Source organism: Bufo gargarizans, chromosome 3 (genome assembly GCF_014858855.1).
Source record: "Bufo gargarizans isolate SCDJY-AF-19 chromosome 3, ASM1485885v1, whole genome shotgun sequence".
Lineage (NCBI taxonomy): Eukaryota > Metazoa > Chordata > Amphibia > Anura > Bufonidae > Bufo > Bufo gargarizans.
In genome coordinates this window covers 589,685,627-589,711,635 of record NC_058082.1, presented here as the reverse complement: position 1 = coordinate 589,711,635, position 26,009 = coordinate 589,685,627, and the positions used below count along the sequence as shown (strand labels likewise).

Genomic DNA, 26,009 nt, shown 5'->3' with positions numbered 1-26,009 from the left:
GTAGAGGACATGGACGAGGAGGATTCCACCTCTAGAAATAACATTGATATGGATGTTCTGTCAAAGGGAGAAATTGCGGACGATAATAAATATTTTTTCTCCTCTGAAGATATGGAGCAATTATTGGGAGCTGTGAGAACTACCATAGGCATTGAGGACATACAGAAGCCCCGGTCAGTCCAGGATGAGATGTTTGGGCGACTTAGATAAAAAAAAAATCCAAGGTATTTCCAGTAAATGAAAATATTAGAGATGATTCTGGATGAGTGGACGGATCCAGAAAGGAAATTGGGAGTTTCTAGGGAGTTCAGGAACAGACTGCTGTTTGTTGAAGCTGAAGTAAAGATCTTTAATGAAACGCCAAAAATTGACGTCCAGGTAGCAAGGGTCATCAAAAAGACCTCCCTTCCTTTCGAGGATTCCTCTCAACTACAGGATCCAATGGAAAGAAAGGCCGATGCTCTTCTGAAAAATTCCTGGGAGGCATCCATGTTTGGAATAAAAACAAACATAGCGGCAACATCAGTGGCTAGATCCATGTATTTTTGGATCAATGAAGTAGAAAACCATATTAAAAACAAGACTCCTAGAAAAGAAATACTAAACTCTATTCCCATTCTCAGGTCAGCCACAGCATTTTTGGCAGATGCTTCTGCTGAATCCGTTCGCTGCAAAAGATGCGGCTCTCTAATTCAGCGAGAAGACCATTGTGGATGAAGGCCGGGGGGGAGAGAGAACTTCTAAGGCTAAGTTTTATGCTCTATTTCTTTCTCTGGAGAGTATGTGTCCGGTCTTGGACTCGATTCTTGAAAAAGCAGCTGATAAAAAGAAAGGGTTCCCTGAAGAGAGTAAAAAGAAGCCCTTTCGTGCCTTTAACCCTCAGTCTAGATCCTACAGGGGCAAAGGGAAATCGGGGAGGTGGAGCTATCAAAAAGGGGGGAAGGGCAGAGGTTTCCTGCTCCATCCCCAGAATAAACAATCCGACAAAAAATGACGCCAAAGTTGGGGGAAGGTTGAGAAGTTTTCTAGCCCAGTGGCAATGACCCGGAACCTCTGGGCCTTGGATGTTATAAAAAACGGTTACATGATAGCATTCTCCTCAACCCCTCCAAAGAAATTCAGAATAACCTCACATAGCCAGGGTGTGTTAGTCCTAGAATTAATAGACTCAAAAGTGGTAACAAAAGTCCCCGAGCTAGAAAAGGGAAAAGGTGGTTATTCAAACCTTTTTCTATTCCAAAAACCAGACTGGTCTTCCTGTACCATTATACATCTAAAAGGGTTAAACAAAGCCATTACCTACAGAAAATTCAAGATGGAGTCTATTTCTTCCATTATCCCTCTAATCAAAAAACGGAGCCTTTATGTCATCCATAGATCTAAAGGACTCCTATTACCACGTCCCCATACACGTCAACTCTCAACTATACCTCAGATTTGCGTTAGTAGACAACGACTGTGTGGTAAACCATTTTCCATACCTAGACGACTTCCTTATTATAGGCAACTCGGAACCAGAAACATCCAGTCAAACGGATTACCTAATTCACAAATTCACCAATTTGGGCTGGTTAATAAGTCGGAAAAAATCTTGTCTAGCACCATCCACTCGGATAAAATTCTTAGGGGTGATGCTAGATTCTATTACCCAGATGTCATCTCTACCAAAAGAAAAGTTGGTTTCATTCAGGGGAAAGAAAGAGTTTCCAATCCCAAAGTCGGTGTTCTATCAGGAGTGCCATGAGCCTTCTGGGAACGATGACCTCGTGCATCACCGCAGTGGCATGGTGCCAGGCCCATACCAGGATAATGCAGTCCTGGATACTAGGGAAGTGGGACAGAAAACAACCTTCCCTAGAGAGAAAGATAACCATCCCCTTTCGCGTAAAATCAGATTTGAACTGGTGGACGGGAAAAAAAGAATCTGTCAAGGGGCGTAACCTGGTTAAAAAAATCCAAAAGTCCATATAATTACGGACGCAAGCGGTACGGGGTGGGGAGCAAAGGTAGCCTCCTTTAAACTACCAAGGAAGGTGGTCAAACAAGATGGGACAATTACCGAGAATTGAGAGCTGTCTGGGAGACTCTAAAAGTATCCCAAGAACTATTATCAGGAAAACATCTAAAGATATTCTCCGACAATGTGACAGCTGTGGCCTAGCTAAAACACCAGGGGGCACAAGGTCTCCTACCCTAGGGGGTCTGGTGGAAAGAATATTCTCCTGGGTAGGAAGAAACGTACTGTCAGTAACAGCAACCCACCTAAAAGGTTCAGACAACATAGAGGCAGACTACCTGAGCAGAAAAATTTTAGACCCAGGGGAATGGTCCCTAAATCCCGTGGGTACTGCAGAAAATAACTGATCCTGTAACAGTAATGCTGGTGGTTCACTATTGGCCAAAAAGAAATTGGTTCCCCGTCCTAAAGGAATTGGCCCTGGAAGAGCCTTGGAAAATACTTCTCCAGAAGGACATTTTTTCACAGGGCCCCATCCTTCACCAAAATTCCAGCCTGTTCAAATTATCAGCATGGATCCTGAACGTGAGATCTTAGAAAGTAAAGGTCTTTCAGATAAGGTTATTAATACACTAAAATCCAGCAGGAAAAGTGTTACTTCTGCAATCTATCTCAAGATCTGGAAAAAATACTGCAGTTGGCTGGCACAGGATTCACCAATAAATTCTACCCCGAATATCGAAGATTTTAGATTTTCTCCAGGGGGGGCTGGATATGGGCCTCAGTCCCAGTACACTAAAGGTACAGATATCTGCTTTGGGGGCATGCTATGATACAGATCTAGCCCAGCCATAGGTGGATAAGAAGATTTGTAAGAGCTGCTTCTAGATTAAGGCCATCTATGACGCCAAGGACTCCCCAGTGGGATTCAAACCTGGTATTGAAGGGCCTAATGAATTCTCCATTTACTCCCTTACAGGACATTTCCATTAAACATCTTACTTTCAAAGCTGTGTTTTTAATAGCTATAACATCAGCTAGACGCCTGGGAGAGATTCAGGCTCTCTCCTGCCTCTCGCTATCTTTCCAGACAGGATAGTTTTGAAACTGGATCCGGGTTTTCTTTCGAAAGTCGTCACAGATTTTCCTAGAGACCAAGAAATCGTCCTCCCCTCCTTTCCGGAAGATGTAAAGAGTTAATCTAAGGGACAATTTCAACTCCTGGATGTCAGGGAGACCATTATACAATACCTGGCGACAACAATTTTTTTCCGAAGGGATGACAATCTCCTTATTCAGTTTGCTGGACAAAACAAAGGTAGAAAAACGTCCAAGGCTTCTATAGGTCGTTGGATTAAGTCAACTATATCCTGCTGTCAACAAATGTCAGGCCTTCTAGTCCCAGTGGCTTCTTCATGGGCTGAAAGAGCGAGCGTTTCCCTAGACAAGATCTGTAGGGCTGCCACCTGGTCTAATGTAAATGCATTCATAAGACATTACCGTATTGCTTTGTCTGCTTCTGCTGATTTGACCTTCGGACAGAAGGTCTTGCAAACTGTCTCCCCCCCTTCTAAGTAATCTGCTAGTTCTCATGGTTAAGCCGTCATGGTGGACTCAAGGAAACAGAATTGCCGGTAAGTCTAATTTATTTTATTTTTTGCGGACTCATTTAAATGAATGGTTCCTTATACGAAACGCAAAACCCATAGAGTGTGTATGTGTGTGTGTGTGTATATATATATATATATATATATATATATATATATATATATATATATATATATATATATATATATATATATTCATTCACTCACTCACTCACACAATAAAGTAGCAGCACACCACTAAATGCACTAAGACTATGTGAACAGGGTCAAATACATGATGCCAATACTTACTGCAAAGCAGTGAAGAAGCTCTTAGCGCATATTATTGATCAAAAATATGTCAAGCCCACCTACGAGACGACAAGGTAGCTTCTTATCAGGTGGGACCTACTCTAACACAGAGGGTCCAGCTCCATTGTTACTCTGATTAAAAACACCAAGGGGTGGGGGATGGGCGGGGAGTTCTAAGTTCCAAAGAGGATGCCTGGACCTCTATAATATACATATAACCAAAAAACATATACAATAGATATATGTATGAGAGAAGACAGGATTAACCAATCACAATAGGTAATATCGCAGCTTATCTTCTCCTTCTTGACCTCTGCACAGGTCACAGAGTATGCCTAGAAAACTGTCCCATAGGAGTCAATGGTGTCTATGGCTCATGTAGCTTCTATCAAAGGACAGTTAGTCTTGACATATTTTAGGCCTAGTGGCCAGTGTAAAAAACTGCAGGAATTTAGGATTTAAAAAAATAAATATGGATGGTAACATGGAAATTTACTAAAAATTGAAAAAATAAAATGGTTAATGTAAAAAATGTGATTTAAACACATTCCTTTTAAAAAATAAAAAAACTTCCGGTGCCCCCTCCAAACAAGCTCTAATGCTTCATCATCTCACCCGACTGATATCATGTATTGTTTTGGCTGTGGTAGTGGGGTCCTGTATACTGCTGCAGCCAATCACTAGCCTCAGTGTTGTACAGAATGAGATTGCTGAGGCCAGTGATTGGCTGCAGCGGTAAATGAGATGTCACCTCTACAGCCAAAATATTAAATTATGGTTGCAACCTAATAGGATGGAACAGCAGTGCTAGATTTTTGGTGAAGGTGAAGTTTTTTTTATTTATTTTTTTAATTCGGAGGGGGCTGGTGAAGGTGGTTTTGTTTTATTATTTTTTTGTTATTTTAACTGCCCCCCTGCACATTTGCCCTAAAAAATTGCCAGTTGGACAGCCTCTTGAAACCTTCATTGATAATTCTGTGGTTAAATTAGAAATAAATATTTATCTTCTTCTTTCTTTCAGAATCATGCCAAACTTATAGAAGTTCCTGTTATTGATGTTGTTACAAAAGGTAACGTGCCGATTCTACACAGATGTGGGGGTGGGGAATTGCTTTTAAAGTGGACCTGTCGCAAATGAGAATGCAGTGTAATCTGCAGGCAGCATGTTATAGAGCAGGAGGAGCTGAGCAGATTGATATATAGTTTTATAGAATATTCAGTAGAACTTGTAATTTATACATTTTATATCTCTGCTCATTCTGGGCTTTGGAGTCCAGGAGGTGGATCTATCAGTGACTGACAGCTATCTCTGTATACACAGTCATAGAGGGAAGGCTGTAAGTCACTGATGGGACCACCTCCTCGACTTCAAAGATCACAATGAGCAGGAATTCAAATGTATACATTTCAAATATGACTGAATATTCTCCTATAAAACTACATATGAATCTGCTCAGCTCCTCCTGCTCTACAACATGCTGCCAGCTGATCAGATACCATGTTGAATGTGACAGATTCCCTTTAAATATGGATGATATTTAAAGTGGAAACTCCAAACAGTGGGGGTCCTACCACTGGGATCTCCACTGAGATGAACGTAGCGGGCGGTTGCACATGCGCGTGGCTGCACGTGAGCGCTGTACTACAGCCTGTCGGATCCGTCCACTAGTGTGAAAGTAGCCTAACTGGACATTTATTGCAGAAACTTAACTAGCAGGAATAATAGAGGACTGACAGAACACATTAGAATTGTAATTACATGGGAATGTACGTAGTTACTATAATACACGTCAGGAGCAGTGACCTCTTTACAGTGCATTCAGTTTCTGATGAGACTAGAGGTTCTGTACATTTCCTGTTCCTGTATTGCTGTGTAGCTAGGCAGTTTCGCCATTCAGGAGTCTAGTAAAGTTGGGTGGGATACCGCAGTATGCTACAGTCAAGTTTTAAGTTTTTGCTGAAGTTACTAAGGCTACTTTCACACTTGCGGCAGAACGGATCCGACAGGCTGTTCACCATGTCGGATCCGTCCTGCGGCTATTTCGCTGTGCCGCCGGACCGCCGCTCCGTCCCCATTGACTATAATGGGGACGGGGGCGGAGCTCTGGCGCAGGACAGCTAAAGGCCGCCGGACTAAAATTACTGCATGTCAGGCTTTTTAGTCCGGCGGCTTTCGCCGTGCTGCGCCGGAGCTCCGCCCCTGTCCCCATTATAGTCCATGGGGACGGAGCGGCGGTCCGGCGGCACGGCGAAATAGCCGCAGGACGAATCCGACATGGTGAACAGCCTGTCGGATCCGTCCTGCCGCAAGTGTGAAAGTACCCTAAAAGGGATTTATAACTCTACTACAAATGTGTACAAAACAAAAAGTGCTCCCACCTGAGCAGTAACGTCGCTGAGGTGGTCGCACATGCTCAGTTCTATAATTCAACTGCCACCAGGGAGAGATCTGCAGCAGAAAGGACACACCCTGAGCTGTGACAGGAAGAGGGCTGCAGAGAAAGGATATGACCCCTGAGCGGGGATAGAGAGAGAGCTGCAGCAAAAAGACACTCCCCTTGAGCTTGAAATAAATCTAGTATAGTAATTGGAGCAATGAATGTGGAGATCTCTGGGTACAGGGCCGATTCTAGCTTTGTTACAAACAGATTGTCATGTACTACAGGATGTCTGATTTTTAATTTCTTACATTTAATCATGGGAGGTCGTTTTTTTTTTTGTTTTTTTTTACAGTTGATCCAGTTGGTTACTGGCTTACCCAATCAGTTGAAGAGATGAAAACAAATTGTGATTTTATGAAAATCTATATGTTGTGGCAAGTCCTGATAGATAAGAGTGATGATGATCAGCATCTCCATCCCTGGTGAGTTATTCCTCTCTACATCCTGCACTTAGGCATCTACAGTATATTCTAGACGAGTGGATCGTAAACCTCGTAAGACCATTCTCCATGTTAACGCCATAGCAGTCCTGATATGACGACGTCACCTCTGCAGGGGCCAAGTCACATGTATGAAATGTAAACATTAAAGTGCACGTAACCTTTTAAGCAGTTTTTCTTTAAAGGGGTTCTGCACTTTCAATTAACTGATGATCTATCCTCTGGATAGATCATCAGCTTCTGATCGGCGGGGGTCCGACACCCGGGACCCCCGCCGATCAGCTGTTTGAGAAGGCAGCGGCGCTCCAGCAGCGCCGCGGCCTTCTCACTGTTTACCGCCGGGCCGCCCGCCCACTGACGTCACGACTTGTATCAACTAGAGTGGGCGTGGCTAAGCTCCATTCAAGTGAACAGAGCTTAGCCCCGCCGATCAGAAGCTGATGATCTATCCAGAGGATAGATCATCAGTTAATTGAAAGTGCAGAACCCCTTTAATTGTTGCAAATGCCCTAAAAATACTTATAAGTAGGGATGAGCGAATAGACTGTGTGTGTGTGTGTGTGTGTGTGTGTGTGTGTATATATAAAAACTAGAATATTGTGCAAAGTTCACTTATTTCAGTAATGCAACTTAAAAGGTGAAACTAACATATGAGACTCATTACATGCAAAGCGAGATATTGCAAGCCTTTATTTGTTATAATTTGGAGGATTATGGCTTACAGTTTATGAAACCCCAAAGTCACAATCTCAGGTCCCCTTTGCTCAGGGGGTATGGATTAATTAGGTGTCTAGAGTGTGACACTTTGAGCCGAGAATATTGAACCTTTTCACAAAATTGTAATTTCTCGCCCATTTTCCTTGGGGGACACAGACCTTGGGTATAGCTCAGCTCCCTAGGAGGCGTGACACTAAGTAAAACTGTTAAGCCCCTCCTCCATCAGCTATACCCTCAGCCTGGAGATAGAGGCTACCAGTTTTAGCTTAGTGTCCAAGGAGGCAAGACACTCCCTGCTACTGCAGGGCTGTTTTCTCCTTGTTATTTTTACTTTTTCTTCTAATTTTGTTATTTTATTTTTTCCTAGGGATACCAGAGACGCATTTGACCTCTCTGCTCTCCCGGGGTTGAGCTGCGCCAGTGCCAACTTATCTGCACTGCTGCCTCCCCCACAGAAGCAATAGGAGGATCTGGGCAGCAATGGCTCCCCTACATCCCGCCAGCTAGGGGGTCGCCCGCACGCCAAGCCCCTCTTCCAGCTTCCTGCCACTGCGGTGCCAGTGGCTGAAGGGGCGACCCTGCTGGAAAGGACTGAGGGTGAAGACGTCGCACGGTGAGATGGCTATTCCAGCCCATACCCCGTCCCTATCTGCAGCATCTACCCCTCTGGGTAAGGGGGGCACCCGTGGTCGCTCATTCTGAGCGCTCATCTGCAGGACAATGCAGCACAGCAGCATCCTCAGCACCCCCACGCTTTTCCCCCCCACGCTGCTATCTTTCTCCCCCCCCCCCTCCCCCCCCCCCCCCCTCATTCGGGGCTGACTCCATTTTTCTCTTCTCTCTCTCCCCCTTCCCGCCGAGAACGGGGGGCGGGGCTTAGCGGTCCCGGCAGGGGGCGGGGCTTAGCGGTCCCGGCAGGGGGCGGGGCTTCCGCGCGTCATTTTGGGGGCGGAGCTACGTTCTCCTTCACAGGAGACATTTCAAGCGCTGGAGGGGGCGGAGCTTGTTCCCCGCGCTTCCTGCTGAGGTTTCCCGCGCTTCCTCACTCCTGACAGGAAGCTGGGACACGGTGGGGGACTCTAACCTCCTGTGTACATCGCTCGGCTTCTGTGGGCGCTCTCTGCTGCTCACTGCTGCTCACTGCTGTTCACTGCTTCTCTGCTGCTGCTGATCTGGGCCATCTCCTGACGTTCTTCTGAGGCACTGGTAGGACAGTTAACCCTCTCCTAACCCTCCTGGTCATAGCTGCTATAACCCTTTGTGGTCTCTATATTAGAGTACAACCACACTTCAGCATGTCAGATCCCACAGGTGCCCCCAAACCCTGGTACCATGCCTGTACCGCCTGTAAGGAACTTTTTCCGCGTGGGCAATCTGAGCCGCATTGCCTTGCATGTCAGGCCCCGGTGCAGGGCCCGCTTCCCGCTGCGCCCCCCGGTGCCTCTGAACCCCCTGACTGGGCTAGGTCTCTGTCTCAGGCGGTGGAAAGCCTTACACACGTAGTGGGCCGTCTCGTGGATAGACCGCCTCTCCCGCAGGCTGCCACAATCCCTGTCGCACCCGCTGGGACTACCGTTTCTGCCGCCCCCACTGGTTCCCTGCCTCCCAGCGAATCTTCCAGGTCCCGGCATACTCAGAAACGTTCAAGGGTTGAGCGCACATCTTCTCCAGATGCTTCGCTCTCTCCGCCATGCGTGCGAGCTCAGTCAAGTCTATCCTCTCAAAGGGATACGCTTTCTGAGGGAGAACTGGCGGATTCGGACGTGGACATGGACTCAGAGCTTCCGTCCAAATTGGCGTCCGCGGTGGGGCATCTTGTCACTAGCATCCGTGATACCTTTCAGCTACACGATGACCCCCCCAGCTCTGAACAGGCCGGCGTGTCCTTTCTCCGCCCCAAACAGGCCTCCAAGGTTTTTCCCATACACGCTGATTTTTCTTCTGTGGTATCCAAGGCTTGGACTCGGCCTAACGTCCGCTTTATTACACCCAAAAAGCTGGACATTTGTTATCCCTTTCCAGCGGATTCTGTGACCACGTGGACATCCCCGCCTAAGGTTGATCCTCCCGTGGCTCGCCTGTCCAAAAGCACTACTATTCCTGTACAGGACGGATCTTCCCTCCAGTCTGTTGAGGACCGTCGTACGGAATCCCTCTCCAAGGCCATATTTACTGCCTCTGGTTCGGCCCTTAGACCGGTCTTTGCCTCCGCCTGGGTTGGCAAAGCGGTCTCTGAATGGGGTTTGCAACTGGAACGGGAGTTAGGGTCGGACGTCCCTGTTCAGGACCTCCGTTCCTTAGCCCAACTAATTGTTCAGGCCGGAAAATTCGTCTGTGAGGCCTCCCTTGATGCGGGTGCCCTCATTGCCCGTTCCTCTGCCCTGGCAGTTTCTGTCAGGAGGGAACTCTGGCTGAAGGTTTGGGCGGCGGACGCCGCTTCCAAACGCTCTTTGGCCGGCCTACCATTCACGGGTTCCCGCCTGTTCGGAACCCGTCTGGACGAACTTATATCAGAGGCCACGGGTGGGAAGAGTACTCACCTCCCCCAGTCCAGGCCAATGGGCGCCCCCCGTGGTCGCGCTGGTTCGTCCCGTTTTCGGTCCTTTCGCAAGCCCACCGGGTCTAGACCCGCGGCCAGTTCTTCTTCCTCTGGCCCAGCCCAGGATAGACGCAAGAAGCCGTTTTTTTCGGACGCAACCTACCTGGCGCAAGTCCCAGCCTGCACGGGCTCCCACAGGCCAGCAGCCCTCTGCCTGAAGGTGCGCCCCCACCCACCCGGGTGGGGGGCCGCCTTCTCCTATTCAGGAACGTATGGCGGGCCCACATCTCAGACGCATGGGCGCTCGAGATTGTATCTTGCGGATACAAAATCGAATTTGCGTCCATTCCGCCAGACCGTTTCTTCCGATCCCGTCCTCCGCGAGATCCCGTACGAGTGGCCGCCTTCTTCGCGGCCATTCACTCTCTAATGGACAAGGGTGTCGTCGACCCCTGTGCCTCCGACGGAAAGGTTCAGGGGGTTCTACTCGAACCTCTTTGTGGTTCCCAAGAAGGAAGGCTCAGTGCGTCCGATCTTGGACCTAAAACGCCTGAACCGTTTTCTCCGACTGCAGAGATTCCGGATGGAGTCTCTCAGGTCCGCAGTGGCCTCCCTGGAAAGAGGGGATTTCATGGCCTCAATCGACATTCAGGATGCATACCTCCACGTTCCGGTTGCTCCATGTCATCACCGCTTCCTGCGCTTTGCGTTGGGGGACGATCACTTCCAATTCGTCGCCCTTCCCTTTGGTCTGGCGACTGCTCCTCGAGTGTTCACCAAGGTCCTGGCCCCTGTCTTGGCCCTTCTACGTTCAAGAAGTGTTTTTCTTCTCCCATACTTGGACGACATCCTGGTCAAGGCACCCTCCTTCTCTCAGACATCCCGCAGTGTGGAACTCACTCTGGAGACCCTGACGCGGTTCGGTTGGATTATCAACCACCCCAAATCTTCCCTTACCCCCTCCAGACGGCTGATCTTCCTGGGGATGCTCCTGGATACAGAGTTGGCGGAGGTCCGCCTTCCGTCGGACAAGCGTCTGGCCCTTCGCGGGTCGGTTCGCAGTCTCCTCCGTCATCACCGCCCTTCCCTCAGATCCAGCATGCGGTTGTTGGGAAAGATGGTTGCCTGTTTCGAAGCGGTGCCGTTCGCATAATTCCGGATTTCCGCACCTTTCAGAGGGCAATTCTGTCGGCCTGGGACAAATCACTGAGGAGTCTGGACAGGACCTTTCTTCTGCCTCCCCTGGCTCGAGCTTCCCTCGGCTGGTGGTTGCATATCCCTCTAAGGGGGAAGTCCTTCCTTCCACTGAACTGGCTGGTGATTACCACAGATGCCAGCTTACGGGGGTGGGGGGGGGGGGGTTTTCCCTCCCCGGTCCGTCCAGGGCGTTTGGTCTCTATCGGAGTCCAGACTTCCAATCAATATTCTGGAACTGAGGGCGATTCTTCTGTCCCTCAGACACTGGACCCATCTGCTGAGGGGCCACCCTGTTCGGATCCAATCGGACAATGCCACGGCTGTGGCATACATAAACCATCAGGGAGGCACTCGCAGCGCTGCAGCGATGCAAGAGGTGACCCTCATTCTCCTCTGGGCGGAGACGCACGTGCCGGCCTTATCTGCGATTTACATCCCGGGGGTGGACAACCGGGCGGCGGATTTCCTCAGCCGGTCCACCATCGACCCGGGAGAATGGTCCCTGCACCCAGAGGTGTTCGAAGCCCTTTGTCTTCGCTGGGGTCGCCCCGACGTGGACCTCATGGCCTCCAAATTCAACCACAAGGTCCCCCTATACCTGGCCAGGGCACGGGACCCGAAGGCATACGGCGCCGACGCGCTCGTCCTTCCGTGGCGCGAATTCTCCCTTCTGTACGTCTTTCCTCCTTTTCCCCTCCTGCCACGGGTTCTTCGGAGGATCGCGGCAGAGGGCGTCCCCGCGATTCTAATCGCCCCAGATTGGCCCCGCCGGTCTTGGTACGCCGACCTAATGTTGCTGTTGGCAGACGCACCGTGGCCACTGCCCTCCAGGGAAGACCTTCTCTCTCAGGGACCGATCTTCCACGAGCATTTAGGCTCGCTACGTTTGACGGCGTGGCTATTGAGACCGCCGTCTTAACGCGACGGGGTTTCTCCGCGGACATAGTCCGCACCATGATCCGGGCTCGTAAGCCCGTATCCTCTAGGATCTACTATCGGGTTTGGAGGTCCTATCTGGGGTTCTGTGAGTCCCGGAGCATCCCACCTCTCCGGTTTTCTCTTCCCACAATCCTGTCCTTCCTCCAGTCGGGTCTGGACCTGGGGCTGTGCCTCAGTTCTCTGAAGGGTCAGATTTCGGCGCTGTCTATTCTTCTCCAGCGTCCCCTGGCCCCTCTAGGGCCAATTAAGACCTTTTTACAAGGGGTGGCTCACTCTGTTCCGCCGTACCGCCCTCCAGTTCCTTCCTGGGACCTGAATGTGGTGCTCTCGGCGCTCCAATCAGCCCCCTTCGAGCCTTTACGGGAGGTCTCCCTTCGCCTTCTGTCCTGCAAGGTCATCTTTCTTGTGGCCGTCACGTCTCTCCGACGGGTGTCGGAGTTAGCGGCTCTTTCTTGCTCCGAACCTTTCCTGATCTTCCACCAGGATAAGGTTGTGCTTCGGCCTGTCCCGACTTTCCTGCCAAAGGTGGTCTCCGCCTTTCACATCAATGAGGACATCGTCCTTCCGTCGCTCTGTCCCTCTCCTTCCCACCCCAGAGAACGGGAACTGCACCGTCTGGATGTGGTCAGGGCGTTGAGGATTTACTTGGAGGTCACCGGGTCCTTTCGGCGCACGGACTCCCTGTTTGTGGTTCCGGAGGGTTCGCGCAAAGGGTTGGCGGTCTCCAAGGTGGCTATTGCCCGTTTCATTAAACTGGCGGTGTCTGAGGCTTATCGAGCCAAGGGCAGACCTCCGCCTTTTGGCGTCACTGCTCATTCCACCAGAGCAGTCGGAGCTTCCTGGGCGCAGAGGCATCGGGCCTCGGCTGAACAGTTGTGCAAAGCAGCCACTTGGTCCTCTCTGCACACTTTCACAAAGTTCTATAGGGTGCATACGCATGCATCAGCGGATGCTGCGTTGGGCCGCCTGGTTTTGCAGGCAGCGGTTTCCTGATGCTCTGGTGGTGTTCCGCCTTGGGTTTGTGGTCCCTCCCTTCTTGGACTGCTCTTGAACGTCCCAAGGTCTGTGTCCCCCAAGGAAAATGGGCGAGAAAAGGAGATTTTTGTATAACTTACCAGTTAAATCTCTTTCTCGCTCTTCCTTGGGGGACACAGCACCCACCCTTCTGTGTTTGGTTACAGGGTTATGGTCTGGCGCCCCGTTGGGTTGCTGGCTGGTTGTTTCCGTTATTGGTTGTTATCCTTTCACTACTTGGACACGCAACTGGTAGCCTCTATCTCCAGGCTGAGGGTATAGCTGATGGAGGAGGGGCTTAACAGTTTTACTTAGTGTCACGCCTCCTAGGGAGCTGAGCTATACCCAAGGTCTGTGTCCCCCAAGGAAGAGCGAGAAAGAGATTTAACTGGTAAGTTATACAAAAATCTCCTTTTTAAGTTGCATTACTGAAATAAATGAACTTTTGCACGATATTCAAATTTTTTGAGTTTCACCTGTGTGTGTGTGTGTGTGTGTATATGTATGTATATAAAGCTAAGTGTATGTGTGTGTGTGTGTATGTCTTCTAAAGGAATCCGCAGCGTCGCATTTAAAATCATGAAATTTGGCACACAGGTACATCAGGTGTCCGGAAAAGTTTTAGACCGGGTCTCTGCTCTCTAGGACATAGCGTTCCTGAGATATTCCCAAAAAAATGCAAATATAGCACTACCACATGACTTACATTAGCCAATAGAAGCCTGCAGATCTTTCACTCATATCCCAATCGCTATACACAGTCACATGACCCTTATCAGCCAATAGAAGCTCGCAGGCCCTCAGTCTCCACATACAGACTGTTTTACACCAGGTTTTCATAACAACCCAACCATTTTTCTTCACTGCTGTAGGTCAGCTTTATGTTTAAACTGTTTTTATTCAGTTCATTTATAAAATCATTTAACATGTCCACATTTCATTCAATGAAGTACATAATAAATATATGGAACAATAAAGGTACATACCAGCAATAGTATCTCTGCAATGTGACATGTTAATAGGGCGTGAGGGAACAACCCCATCACTATCCTAGAAAAGAAGACACTAAACATACAAGAAGGGGGGAAACAGATAAAGGAGGAAAGGAGAAGGTAAAGATAGAGGGAAGGGAGGAAGGAGGGGAAGTATATGATGAGAGAGCCTGCCATTTACGAAGTGAGTACTGACAGAAGTTCTGGAGAGTCTTGAAACTCGACCCATTGCGACCATACCTTGTGGAAATTGCTCGAAAGGTCCGAAGCCTCAGCAGAAATCTCCTCCATTCTGTTTATGTGCAACATTTCTTGATACCGTTCTCTGATGTTAGGTGCATGTACGGTGCGCCAATGTCTAGGGATCACAGACCTAGCTGCGGAGATAAAAAAATCTCAACATATTGCGTTTCTGAGAAGCGATGGAACCCGGTAGGATGGAGAGGAGCGCCACTTGAGGTGTGTTTTCTATTGACTTCCCAGTCATCTTCCTATATATGTAAAAGATTTTGTTCCAGAAAGGTTTTACCTTTATTACAGCCCCACCAGATATGCAACATAGTCCCCTTTTGTAGGTCAGCTTTAAAGGGCCAGGGCGCTGTGGAGGTCACAGTTAAGGGGATGGTCCTCTATTGAGGTCAGTGTTAAGGGGCAGATTGCTGTAGAGGCCACTGTTAAGGAGGCGAGGTGTTGTGGAAATCAGTGTTAAGGAGATGGGGTACTGTGGAGGTCACTAATAAAGGGGCGGCCGCTGTGGAGGTCACTGTTAAGGGGGCGGGATGCTGTGGAGGTCACTGTTAAAGGGGCCAACACTGTGGAGGTTATTGTTAAGGAGGCAGGGGACTGTGGAGGTCACTATTAAAGGGGCAGCCGCAGTAGGGGTCACTTTTAAGGCAGCGGGGTACTGTGACAGTCACTGTTAAAGGGGCGGATGCTGTGGAGATCTCTGCTAAGGGGGCAGGGAACGGTGGAGGTCACAGTTAAGGGGAAGGTATGCTATCGAGGTCAGTGTTAAGGGGCGGGGTGTTGTGGGGGTCACATTTTAGGGGAAAAAAGCTCTGTGGAGGTCACTGTTAAGGGGGTGGATTATTGTGGAAATCACTGTTAACAAGACTGGGTACTGTGGAGGTCACAAAAAAAGAGCCGGCTGCTGTAAAAGTCACTGTTAAGGGGGCCGGGAATTGTGGAGGTCCCATTTTAAGGAGGCGGGGCACTGTGCGGGGGGCGGTGTTAAGGGGCGGGGTGCTGTAGAGGTCACTGTTATGAGGGATACTGTTGATATATTTAACGAGACACACAAACATTTAAATTAAATAGATGAAATATTCCTGTGTGAAGCCGGGTCTGATTTCTACAATATTTGTCGCAGTGAGCACCATACTGGTAGGAGCACACATTTCTGCTTCTACCTGTGCCCGTTCCTTTTAAAGCTCTGCATAGCACATCCATGCTCCTGCTTGTGCCTGCTCCTTTCATTGCTCTACATAGCACACATCCCTGCTTCTGCCTGTGCATAAAAAAAGAAACTCTTTCTGACATTCTTGACATTTCACTTTTTTTAATGATCGAATTTGGGGACGGGCAGCTTGTGTCTGTCCTCTAGATACATCTAAAAATGAAATCCACCATTCTGGTGTAAAAAAAACTTTGTTCATTTTAAAGGCCCTGGACCTGCTTACATCTTCGCTCCATTGAAAGGATCTAAGCCATGACCAGACAGCCGCAGCAGCTTTAAGTGGCGGCTGTCTGCACACTGCGCCAACAAAGGATATGTCCCTACGAACTGTAGCACTGGCTCCCGTCGAAAGCAATGGAAGGCAGAAACCACACTGCCACCAGTGGAATTCTGGCAGGGTGTCCTTGCCAACATTTAGCTGGTAAATTTTTACCATGTCCAAACACTGCAAAAAAAAAAAATTCTAATGGAAATTGACATGCGGTATGAATTTTAAATCTGCAGCATAATTCTTTCTGCAGATTTTGGTAAACGTGTGGATTCACAGCAAAATTAATTACACAAAATTTGTCTGTTTATTCTCATGTTGGACATTCATGGCATATGCACAGAATATCTTGAGCAGAGGTCTCCTGACTTTCCCAGGCAGCCATATGCACAATGGAATAGAAAGCACTATGGTGGTTGTTATTATGAAAACCGCTGAGTCGGCTCTGCTATGTTGTTTATGCAACTCCTATTCACTTCTGTGGGACTTGCGGACAACTCTGTACAACTTGGCTTTTTCCGTAATCCTGGTGACCTCTGCATTCAATCGCAGCCTGTATGTGGCAGTCGGCGGACTCCTCGGCAGGTTGGAGACCACCACTCTCTAGCATGTATTACACACTTATGGCATATTCTGTGAAAGACATTCACCCTTTAACATCGTGCTCTCCTTTGTCATCAAAACTGTTAGAAATATACAGATAATTTTTCCATATATGTCTTAGTATAAAAGCCCAGGCTGGGCAGCTGCTGTGGGGCCCATGGGTAGGGAGATACAGTGCTGAACTTTTTCCTGACATAAACCAATGACTATTTCCTGCAGCCACCACTAGGGGGGAGCTCAGTGCAAAGATCTTCCATTAATTTCAGTAGTAAGTGTATACATTTCTATGCTCTGAGCTCCCCCTAGTGGTGGCTGCTGGCAGGCAGTTTTATAATGTACTGCAGGGAGTTATATGGCGTACATTTGTCAATGTATTTATGCCAGTTGTATAATGTAAAGAATATGAAAAGCTCACAGGAATGGGGGGTGGGGGAAATTTGGCCCTATAAGATCTGTATATGCGTCTGTCTCCGGGGGCATTTTAAAGGGCGTATGTCAGCAGATTTGCACCTATGACACTGGCTGACCTGTTACATGTGTGAGGTCACATTCTGACCTCCGCTCTCCTCTCCTGACAGGATCGCACAGCATTACAATGATTATAAGGCTGTTTCACCCTGAGAGTCCTGGAATCTACTGAATTACACTGACATAATGCTGTCAGTATAATACAATAGATTCCAGGACTCTCAGGATGACACAGCCATATAGATCAGTATAATGCTGTGCGACCCTGTCAGAGGAGCGGAGGTCAGAATGGGACCTCACACTGCCAGTTCCTCGCATTGAACTCGCTCTTGTGTGTCTAGCCTGTTTGGCTCTATGAAGGAAACCAGCCCTATACAGAATTCTGGACTGACTTTATATTTAAAAAAAATTTTATACCATTAACCCTTTCAGTGCCCTAAGCCCCCCGATATATATACCAGGTGTTAACATAGACCACGAATAATGTTATTTTTTTTATTTTAGGGTTTTACAAGTGAAAAATATGAAAGATCTGGATTACATTGAACTATTAGAAGATCTTGCTGACCTATTTAAAAAAGTAGCGGTGAGTGCTCTGTACCATAAAGAGGATTTCATTCAATAATCATTAAAGGGGTTGTCCAGGTTTAGAGCTGAACCTGGACACAGCTCAATCTGCACTCATTCACTATGAGCTTTTTATGCTCTGATGCTCCTGTTTGTTTACATTTGGACACTGATAGGCGGAGGCTTCTGCCTAGCAGTGATCCAGGTGATGTCACTGGCTCTGATAGGCGGACTTTACATTCTAGGGCAGCGCTAAAGACCGTCTGTTAGTGCCGGTGACGTCACCGGGCTCACTGCTAGGCAGAAGCCTCCGCCTAGCTTACCCATGGAGAGCCCGGTATGTTGCCGGATCTCGAGAAAAGTCCCTTGCCCTGTGCGGTTTAGCGCAGGGTAAGGGGGAGCATCGGTGCATGAAAAGCTCTGATGATCCACTCATTCGTGGTGAATGAGTGCAGATCGAGTTGTGTCCGGGTTCAGCTCTGAACCTGAACAACCCCTTTAAATGCTTCCACTGTTACACCCATTTTGGACCAAGGAGAGAAACATGTGGTGTCCTGGAACCCAGTCAGGGATTAACTGGCGGAAAGCAAGTCTGCTTTTCGTGGGGTGGAAAAATTAAGTATTGGGGCATTTAAAGGGAGTCTGCCACCACATACCTTTTAACTAAAAGCAGCTGCATCTTCAGATGTTGTCGGAATATTGTAATAATCTTTGTCTCATCCTTATTCGCACCCCTAATTCTGAGAAATAAGGCTTTTAATTTAATGCAGATTAGCCCCTTGATGCTATGAGGCCATTGCCGTTGCACCCGAGGCTCCTTTCATTTTCCTTGCTGGCTGCACCCCCAATACTTTGGCTGACAGGGCCAGGAAGTGTACATGTACTCACAGCAGCACACTACGTTCCTTCTGCCCTGTGATGTTCAGCTACGTACTGCTGTGAGACTTGAGGGCCAGAGTATGTCTACCCTTCCTGGTCCTGTCAGTCAAAGCAGTGGGACAAAGCGGACATCTGAACATGCAGCAGCTTTTATTTACAGGTATGTGGTGATAGACTCCCTTTAAAGTGGTTTTTTTTTCCCATCAGACCCACCTTCCCGAGGTACATCAGGAAGCCAGCAGTCTGTAGATATTGCTCTGACCAAGTGTGGCCATTCTCCTGAATGCAGGGGCCAGGGGGTTCTCAGTGGTTTTCTCTACCCTCACACTGACTGCCTCCAGTAGTGCTGGATAAAATGTACTGCACATTTTGGTAAATCTTGCCCAGTGTTTAGCTGTATAGTATGAGTAGATGATGTGTGGCATGATGCGAAGCACAATTTAGAAATATGAACAATGAGGTTCTTTGTATTTATTTTATTTTTTTGTTACCAAAATGCATGAGCCCACTTGTCTCTTTCAAGTGGGTCCCTACCGTAATTTGGCACAGTACCACATAGGGTTTGCCACAACACTGCACCCACGGAGGGAGGGGCAAGCCAGCCGCCCAAGAGCACTCTTACTGCAAGGCAAAGCACCAACCCACAGGCACAGTAACAACAGCCACCATACTGTCCCACACCGTGGTATCAGAACTCCGCCTGTTCATTTGTCAATTAGCAGGAGACTGCCTAAGGGTTAAAGGCGATTTCCTGGTACACATGACCATGTCTGCATTTAAGTCCGCAAACCACGGCTCTGCAAAATATGGGCACCTTCTGTATGCATTCTCTCTGCCATCACTAGAAATTACTATTCTTATCTGAAATACGGACAAGAATAGGACATGTTCTGTAATTTGTGGAATGGACATAGATAGCACATGGATGGCAACTGTTCGCTGTCTGTTTTTTTTTTTACTTTTTTTTTTTTTGCGCATCCATAGAAATAAATCTGTCTGTGTGCTATATGGGGAAAAAAAAGCACATGGATGGAAACTACAGCCGTGTGCATGAAGCCTCATATTGATGACATATCCCCAGGATAGAACATCGGATAGGTGGGGGTCAGACATGCAACCCCCGCTAATCAGCTCTTTGAAGAGGCTGCAGCCTCCTCACAAATTACCAAGCACAGCGCTGTACACGGTATAGTGGCTGAGATGCGGTACAGCGTGGTGGCTGGTGTCACTGTGGCCCAGTGCCAAGGGGGCTCATTCTTGCAGCAGGAGAGCTGCTGGGTGCCCTGCTCCCCCCTTTGGACCGTCATGTTTATTTCCATTGGTGGGGCAGTGGGAACTAACCAATCCCTGCCTCACAGGCCCTTTTCAAGCATTTTCATTGGTGGCAGTGGCTGGCCGGCATGATGGCATCACAGTTAAAAGGAAGAAACGCTCTCCTTCCTTCCCGCTGTACGGCTGCGCAATGTGTGTGATGTGCGCGTCGGGACCGAATACTGCCGTCTAGCGGTTGGGGACCACTGCCCTAGAGCACTGATTCCCATCCGTATTGCCACAGGGGCGCTCCTGAAAACGCCTAATGCTATTCCTGCCTTAAAGCGGTTGTCTCATTTCAGCAAATAGAATTTATCACGTAGAGAAAGTTAATAAAATGCAGGGATCTGGGCTTCCTGTTGTAAAAGTGACAGTTTTTTTTTTTTTTTTTGTGTTTTGGGAAATTTTGTAAAAAGGTTTGGAAGCAGCGCCCTAATCTATGAGAACCCGTGTGGCACCAACAGAGTACAGCCTAAAAAGTCTGCATGTGTGTAGAGAGATGGAATTCTATAATATCAATCTCGGGCCTCATGCACAGAACTGTGTCCACAAACAATGTGGATGCGACACAGACCGTATCTGTAACTGGTGGACCCCAAAATACATACGGTCGTGTGCATGTGGCCTACCAGAGAGGAAGAACCAGGATAAGTAACATGTACATAAAAGCTCATGTCACCCCATGTATTGGTCAGGCTGACGGACACCTGTACTGACCTTGAGCTCTTCTCGTTTCAGAGTCGGTGGTTCTTTGTTGATGATATACTAAGAATAGGAAATAAAATGGACACCGTAAGTAACAGAAGACAGCTGTGCGCAAAAAGGGTTGTCTGTTCATAAGTCGGTGGATTTGTCTTTGTAAAACCTTTTACTTTTCAGCAGTTCATTGCAAAAATGTCTTAGGATTAAAGGGGTTGTGTCACTTCAGCAAATGGCATTTATTATGTAGAGAAAGTTAATACAAGCGACTTACTAATCTATTGTGATTCTCCATATTGCTTCCTTTGCTGGCTGGACTCATTTTTCCATCGCGTTATGAACTGCTCCTTTCCATGGTTATGACCACCTTGTGATGCAGCACTGCTGGTCGAGCTTGGACAATATAGAAAAAAGTGCTAGCCTATGCGTGCTCCCACGGTCCTAGCCACCAGGAAAGCCGGCACTTTTTTCTTATAGTATACAAGCATGGCCACCGCTGCTGGATTGCAGGGTGGTCGTAACCATGGAAACAGTGTATAACGCGATGGAAAAATTAATCCAGCCAGCAATGTTGCTGATTCTCAGATTTGCATCATGCTAGTTGTCATGCATTTCTAGGAGGAGTAATGGAGGAACAGCACAACATACAGTTTATGAAATGATGATCCAGACTTGTTATTTTATGGAAGATTTTAAGCATCGACCCAGACAGACATATCAGGACAGGAGACCGGCTCTCTTCCTTCATCTTAGCTTTCCGTTTGTTGCCTGCATAGAAACAATAATGAAAAAAGTGATAGATAAAAAATTTTTTTTTTACTTTTCGTTTTCTTTCAGCCCAAGCGCAAGACAAAAATTGCTGCCATGGTAGATGCAATAAACTGGGTGCTGGACACTGGAGACCGAGCTGTATATCAGAAAATCATGAGTGCACCCGACCATCTTCGCAGTCTCGCCCTTTTCACCTTCTTTTACCAATGTACGTGATGAAGTTACTTCTGGTGCCAGCATATATGACGACTGATGTCTCCTGATTACACTAAAAAAATTAAAAAAATCTTCCCAACAGATTCCTTTTTATTGAACAAGATGGGGGAGGAGTGCTGTTCCCTGACTGACAAAGTGAAAAAACACGAGTGTGACGAATGTGATAAGGTAAGAGACTGGGGAAAGTCACCATTCTGCCGTTCCATGTGTACTGGATCTGGGTGGCGCCCCACCTTGGGACCCCCTCCTTTGGCATGAACAGTGTCTCTTGCTGCTCATTTGTTAAATGGGTTTTTTATGATTTCGAATTTGATGAAGTGGAGGGGGAGTGTCCATGGACATAAGCTCTCCTTCACTGATTTACCATGTCTGAGTGGAGGATCGAAGCGTTACTTGCCCTGCGATGCGTTGCCTTCCGCCTAGTGGTGAGCCCGGTGACGTCACTGGCACAATTGGGTGGTCTGTAGCACTGCCCTAGGCTGTTTTACAGGCAAGGGCAGCGATAAAGACCGGAAAAATAGCCTAGCTTGAGCATCGAGAGCCGAAGTTGTCATAAATATAGGAATTCTAAATGACTTTACTTGTAGGATGCTTAAGATTTGTATTCTAAGGTCACTCACTCCGTGTTCCAGGAATGTGACAGAAAGAAGATTTGCGGTAATGTCGCTTTTGAAAAGGAGCAGTACATCAGTGCCGTTCAGTATTACACTGCAGCCATGCAATACAGGTGAATGCTCGTTTTCTGCTTTCCATGTATAGATTCCATTCAGCCAGTTATTCTGATTATATCTGCTAAAAATGGACGTATGTCATACCTGAATGTATGAGCCACAGGTGCAAAATGGACAAGAACAGTGCCCGCTGCCACTTTCTCAATGGGTCCAAGCGGAAATCTAATTTGACTTACCATTGGTTTTAATGGGCCGCGGAGCTGTCCATGTATAGCCCCTGGCCCACATGGAGGGACATATTTGTAATGTCTGATAGACATCCGTAGAACTGATTGGGGCTGAGCCGTGATACCAAGCACAGCCACTGTGCAATGTACAGCGCTGTGCTTGGTAAGCTGCGAGGAGACCTCTGCCACTCTGATACTGATGACCTGTCCTGAGAATAGGTCATCCGTATCAGAATATCAGAAATTCCCTTCAAAGGGCATCTGTCAGCAGTTTTGTACCTATGACACTGGCTGACCTGTTACATGTGCACTTGGCAGCTGAAGGCGTCTGTGTTGGTCCCATGTCCATATGTGCCCGCATTGCTGCGAAAAAAAATGTTTTAATATATGCAAATGAGCCTCTAGGAGCAACGGGGGCGTTGCCATTACTCCCAAGAGTCTCTGATTTCTCTGCAACTGCTGCGCCCTCTACACTTTGATTGCCTTTACGAGAAGTCAGGCCCAGGCATGATACATTTTCACTGTCTGGTCCTGCCAATCAAAGTGCAGAGAAATCAGAGCCTCTTGAGAGTAATGGCAACGCCCCCGTTGCTCCTAGAGGCTCATTTGCATATAACAAAACATCATTTTTCTTAGCAATGCGGGCACATATTAACGTGGGACCAACATAGATGTCTTCAGCTGCCAAGCGCACATGTAACAGGTCAGTCAGTGTCATAGGTACAGAACTGCTGAGAGATGCCCTTCAGAGTGTTTCTCTGGGCTACAGACGTTGATGACATGTCCTCAGGATAGGTCATCAGTGTCAGATCTGTGGGGGTCTGACGCCCTGCACCCCGCTGACAAGCTGTTGAACAGTATATAGAGCAGAAGCAGACCGCTCCATATATCGTTTGTGGCACTTATTGAAGCTCGGCTCCCATTCACTTGAATGGGGGTTGAGCTGCAGTATCCCGGCATGGCCAGTACGCACTGTATGGAGCTTTCTGCCTGGCTGATCGGTGTGGGAGCTGTGTATCGGACCCCCACAGATCTGACATCGATGACCTATCCAGAGGACATGTCTCCTCCCCCCTCTTATTAAAGAGGTTCTCCGGGCTACAGACATTAATGACAAGTCCTCTGGTCAGATCTTTAAGCATTATCAAAAATGGCAGAAGGGAAAAGTGGAGCAGAAGCCGCTGTCATTTAAAACATAAGCTTCTGAAAACTGTTTGGTTGCTATGGGCAACTGCTCCACTTTTCCTTTGCACAAATTGCACAGCTCCCCAACGTTTTACAGGCTGTGATTTTCATATCGTTTCGGATGATTACTTACTGCTATTTGTTTTGTCTCTTAAGCCCCCATAATCATATCCTGTTCGGTAATCGGGCTCTCTGCTTCATTCGTGTGGGTGATTATTGGTAAGTAATGTATGTGTGTTTCTTACATCTAACTCTATAAAGGTATTATATATTCCCTAATAGATGGAGCTTTAAAGGGGTTGGCCCATCTCACTCCCAGCGATATGCCACTGATTGTCAGATAGGTGCGGGTCCCACCTCAGGGATCCCCTGCTATCTCCAGAACGGGGTTCCCAAGGTGAATAGAGCGCCAGTGCTCCCATCCTCCATTCACCTCTATGGGAGCACTGGCTCGGCTATTTCTGAAACGGATTACCTACTGTATCCTGAGGAAATGTCATCAATATGGAAAACCACTTTAAAGGGAACCTGTCACCGGGATTGTGTACAGAGCTGAGGACATGGGTTGCTAGATGGCCGCTAGCACATCTGCAATATCCAGTCCCCATAGCTCTGTGTGCTTTTATTGTGTAAAAAGAAAATGTAATACATATCCAAATTAACCTGAGATGAGTCCTGTCCCTGACTCATCTCAGGTTTATTTGCATATGTATCAAATCGTTTTTTTTTTACACAATAAAAGCACATAGAGCTATGGGGACTGGATATTACGGATACGCTAGCAGCCATCTAGCAACCCATGTCCTCAGCTCTATACCCCAAATCCAGGTGACAGGTTCCCTTTAAGTTCTAAAGTATTAAAGTCTCATGTGCTAGGCCTTGTGCACATGTCCATAATTCGGTGCTCAAAATATGGACACCTTCTCGTGTGCAATCCTCATTTTTCTCAGTCCCATCAATTAGAAAGGAATATTCTTGCAATATGGATACGAGTAGGACCTGCTCTATAATTTGCAGAACGGCCACGCAGATCTGTACATAATTCGGAGGCCTGCATGGCCCTGTAGAAATGAATGGGTCAGTGTGCATGAAGCCTTAGTCAGATGACCTCTTTGGAATTTGCATCATGTCTAGCAATAATTTATCAGTCACAGGTATTACAGATGTTATAGGTTTTTGACTGAGAAATCTTTTTAACGGAATGTTATTTTTTTTATTTTATTTTTAGGAGCGCGCTGTGTGATGGGAAGAAAGCGATTGTACTAAAGAACACCTGGCCAAAGGTAGGGGGTTATCAACCTTTTTTTTTAATGTGGCACTTAACCCTTTGCCGACCACCTGTTGACTATAAACATCTGGGCGCATATCTGCACAGATGTTTTAAAAGGTCCTGGCAGAGATTGCAGCCGCACGCTAATCATGCAGCTGTGGGAGCGGAGCTCCCCATAGAGTAGGCAAGGACTGTTTTTCAGCGCCCCTGGCTTTGCCATTGTCGGCCCCAGTTACAGGAGAAATCGGCAATAAATAAATAAAAATGTTATGTTAAATGTCCCCCATAGGTCTTGTAAGACCTTATGGGGGAAAGGTACAATGGGTAAAAAAATAAAAATAAAACGCACCGCAGCTTCTAGCCCCGAACACAACTACTATAACCAATACATCCCGTATATTAAAATGACTGTTATGGAAAGGGGACAAAACGAATATTTTGGTTTCTTTTTTTTTTTTTTTTTTTTTTTTACATTTTCTGAATTATAAAAGTATAAAAAATGGCTTAAAAATTGGTGAGGATCTCATCGCTCGGAACCTTTGATATGACTTATCAAACATTTGTTTTCTTTTTAAAGTACAGGGACACTTTACCGTGTAATGTGATGCGTAGATATAAAGGGGTCGGCCGCTTTATGTTGAGCCTTTTCTAATGTGTGTCAGTCAGGACAATAGATAACTTACCAATATATAGTCATTAACAATTCCTTCTCGCTTTCTTGATGTTTTTTTTTTTTCCCTACCTACAGCAGGCAGGTCTCTTCCATAAAATGTTAGGAGATGGAGGTTCTTGTGATTCTACAAATCCATGAGGTGGCAAACTATGGTACACAGTGAAAACACTGCTCCACCTGCTCTGTGGCTCCACCGCCGTCCACCTGCACTTGTCCTGCTCCGTTGATCAGCATTAGAAGCGGGGCGCACAGATGGCGCTGTGCATGGAGGCTTCCTTGCTTGCGAACAGAAGGAGCATAGAAGGGAAGTGCACTCTTCTGTATGACTGATGTGATTGTGTCATGATTGCAGCTCCGTCTATCACCGCCCAGCCATGGCTTCCTCCCACAGTCCCTGGACTATACCCTCGGAGCTTCTCCTTTTGAGCTGCAGCCGGTCTGTGATCCAGAGCTGAGGGAAGAAGCCAGATCAGACGATCTTGTTTAAGACATAGGTGGACACCAGAAAATGGTTGGGGGACCAGCTGTCTCCTCAACAAGACCTTAGTGAGGAGGGACAATGTAATAATAATAGGCAACTAGGAACCGAGTCTGCTCCATGTAATGGTGAA

At 47.4% G+C, this 26,009-nt stretch overlaps 1 protein-coding gene and 1 long non-coding RNA gene across 3 annotated transcripts in view; one reads left to right on the top strand and one right to left on the bottom strand.

The window, feature by feature from the left end:
* TTC3 (tetratricopeptide repeat domain 3) overlaps positions 1–26,009 on the top strand; it is a 188,632-nt gene that overhangs the window by 19,909 nt on the left and 142,714 nt on the right. For both annotated transcript variants that reach the window (XM_044284379.1, XM_044284380.1), the window contains exons 3-11: positions 4,877–4,925; positions 6,589–6,718; positions 17,434–17,515; positions 20,425–20,478; positions 21,223–21,364; positions 21,455–21,540; positions 22,005–22,099; positions 23,612–23,674; positions 24,684–24,738. In XM_044284379.1, coding sequence (XP_044140314.1) covers positions 4,877–4,925; positions 6,589–6,718; positions 17,434–17,515; positions 20,425–20,478; positions 21,223–21,364; positions 21,455–21,540; positions 22,005–22,099; positions 23,612–23,674; positions 24,684–24,738 — 756 coding nt within the window. The remainder of the gene's footprint in view (positions 1–4,876; positions 4,926–6,588; positions 6,719–17,433; positions 17,516–20,424; positions 20,479–21,222; positions 21,365–21,454; positions 21,541–22,004; positions 22,100–23,611; positions 23,675–24,683; positions 24,739–26,009) is intronic.
* On the bottom strand, positions 16,153–25,673 carry LOC122930792. The gene is made up of 4 exons (XR_006388176.1): positions 25,409–25,673; positions 21,034–21,153; positions 20,404–20,451; positions 16,153–16,491 (listed from the first exon to the last, which is right to left on the bottom strand). It is a non-coding gene; the product is annotated as an uncharacterized LOC122930792 (long non-coding RNA).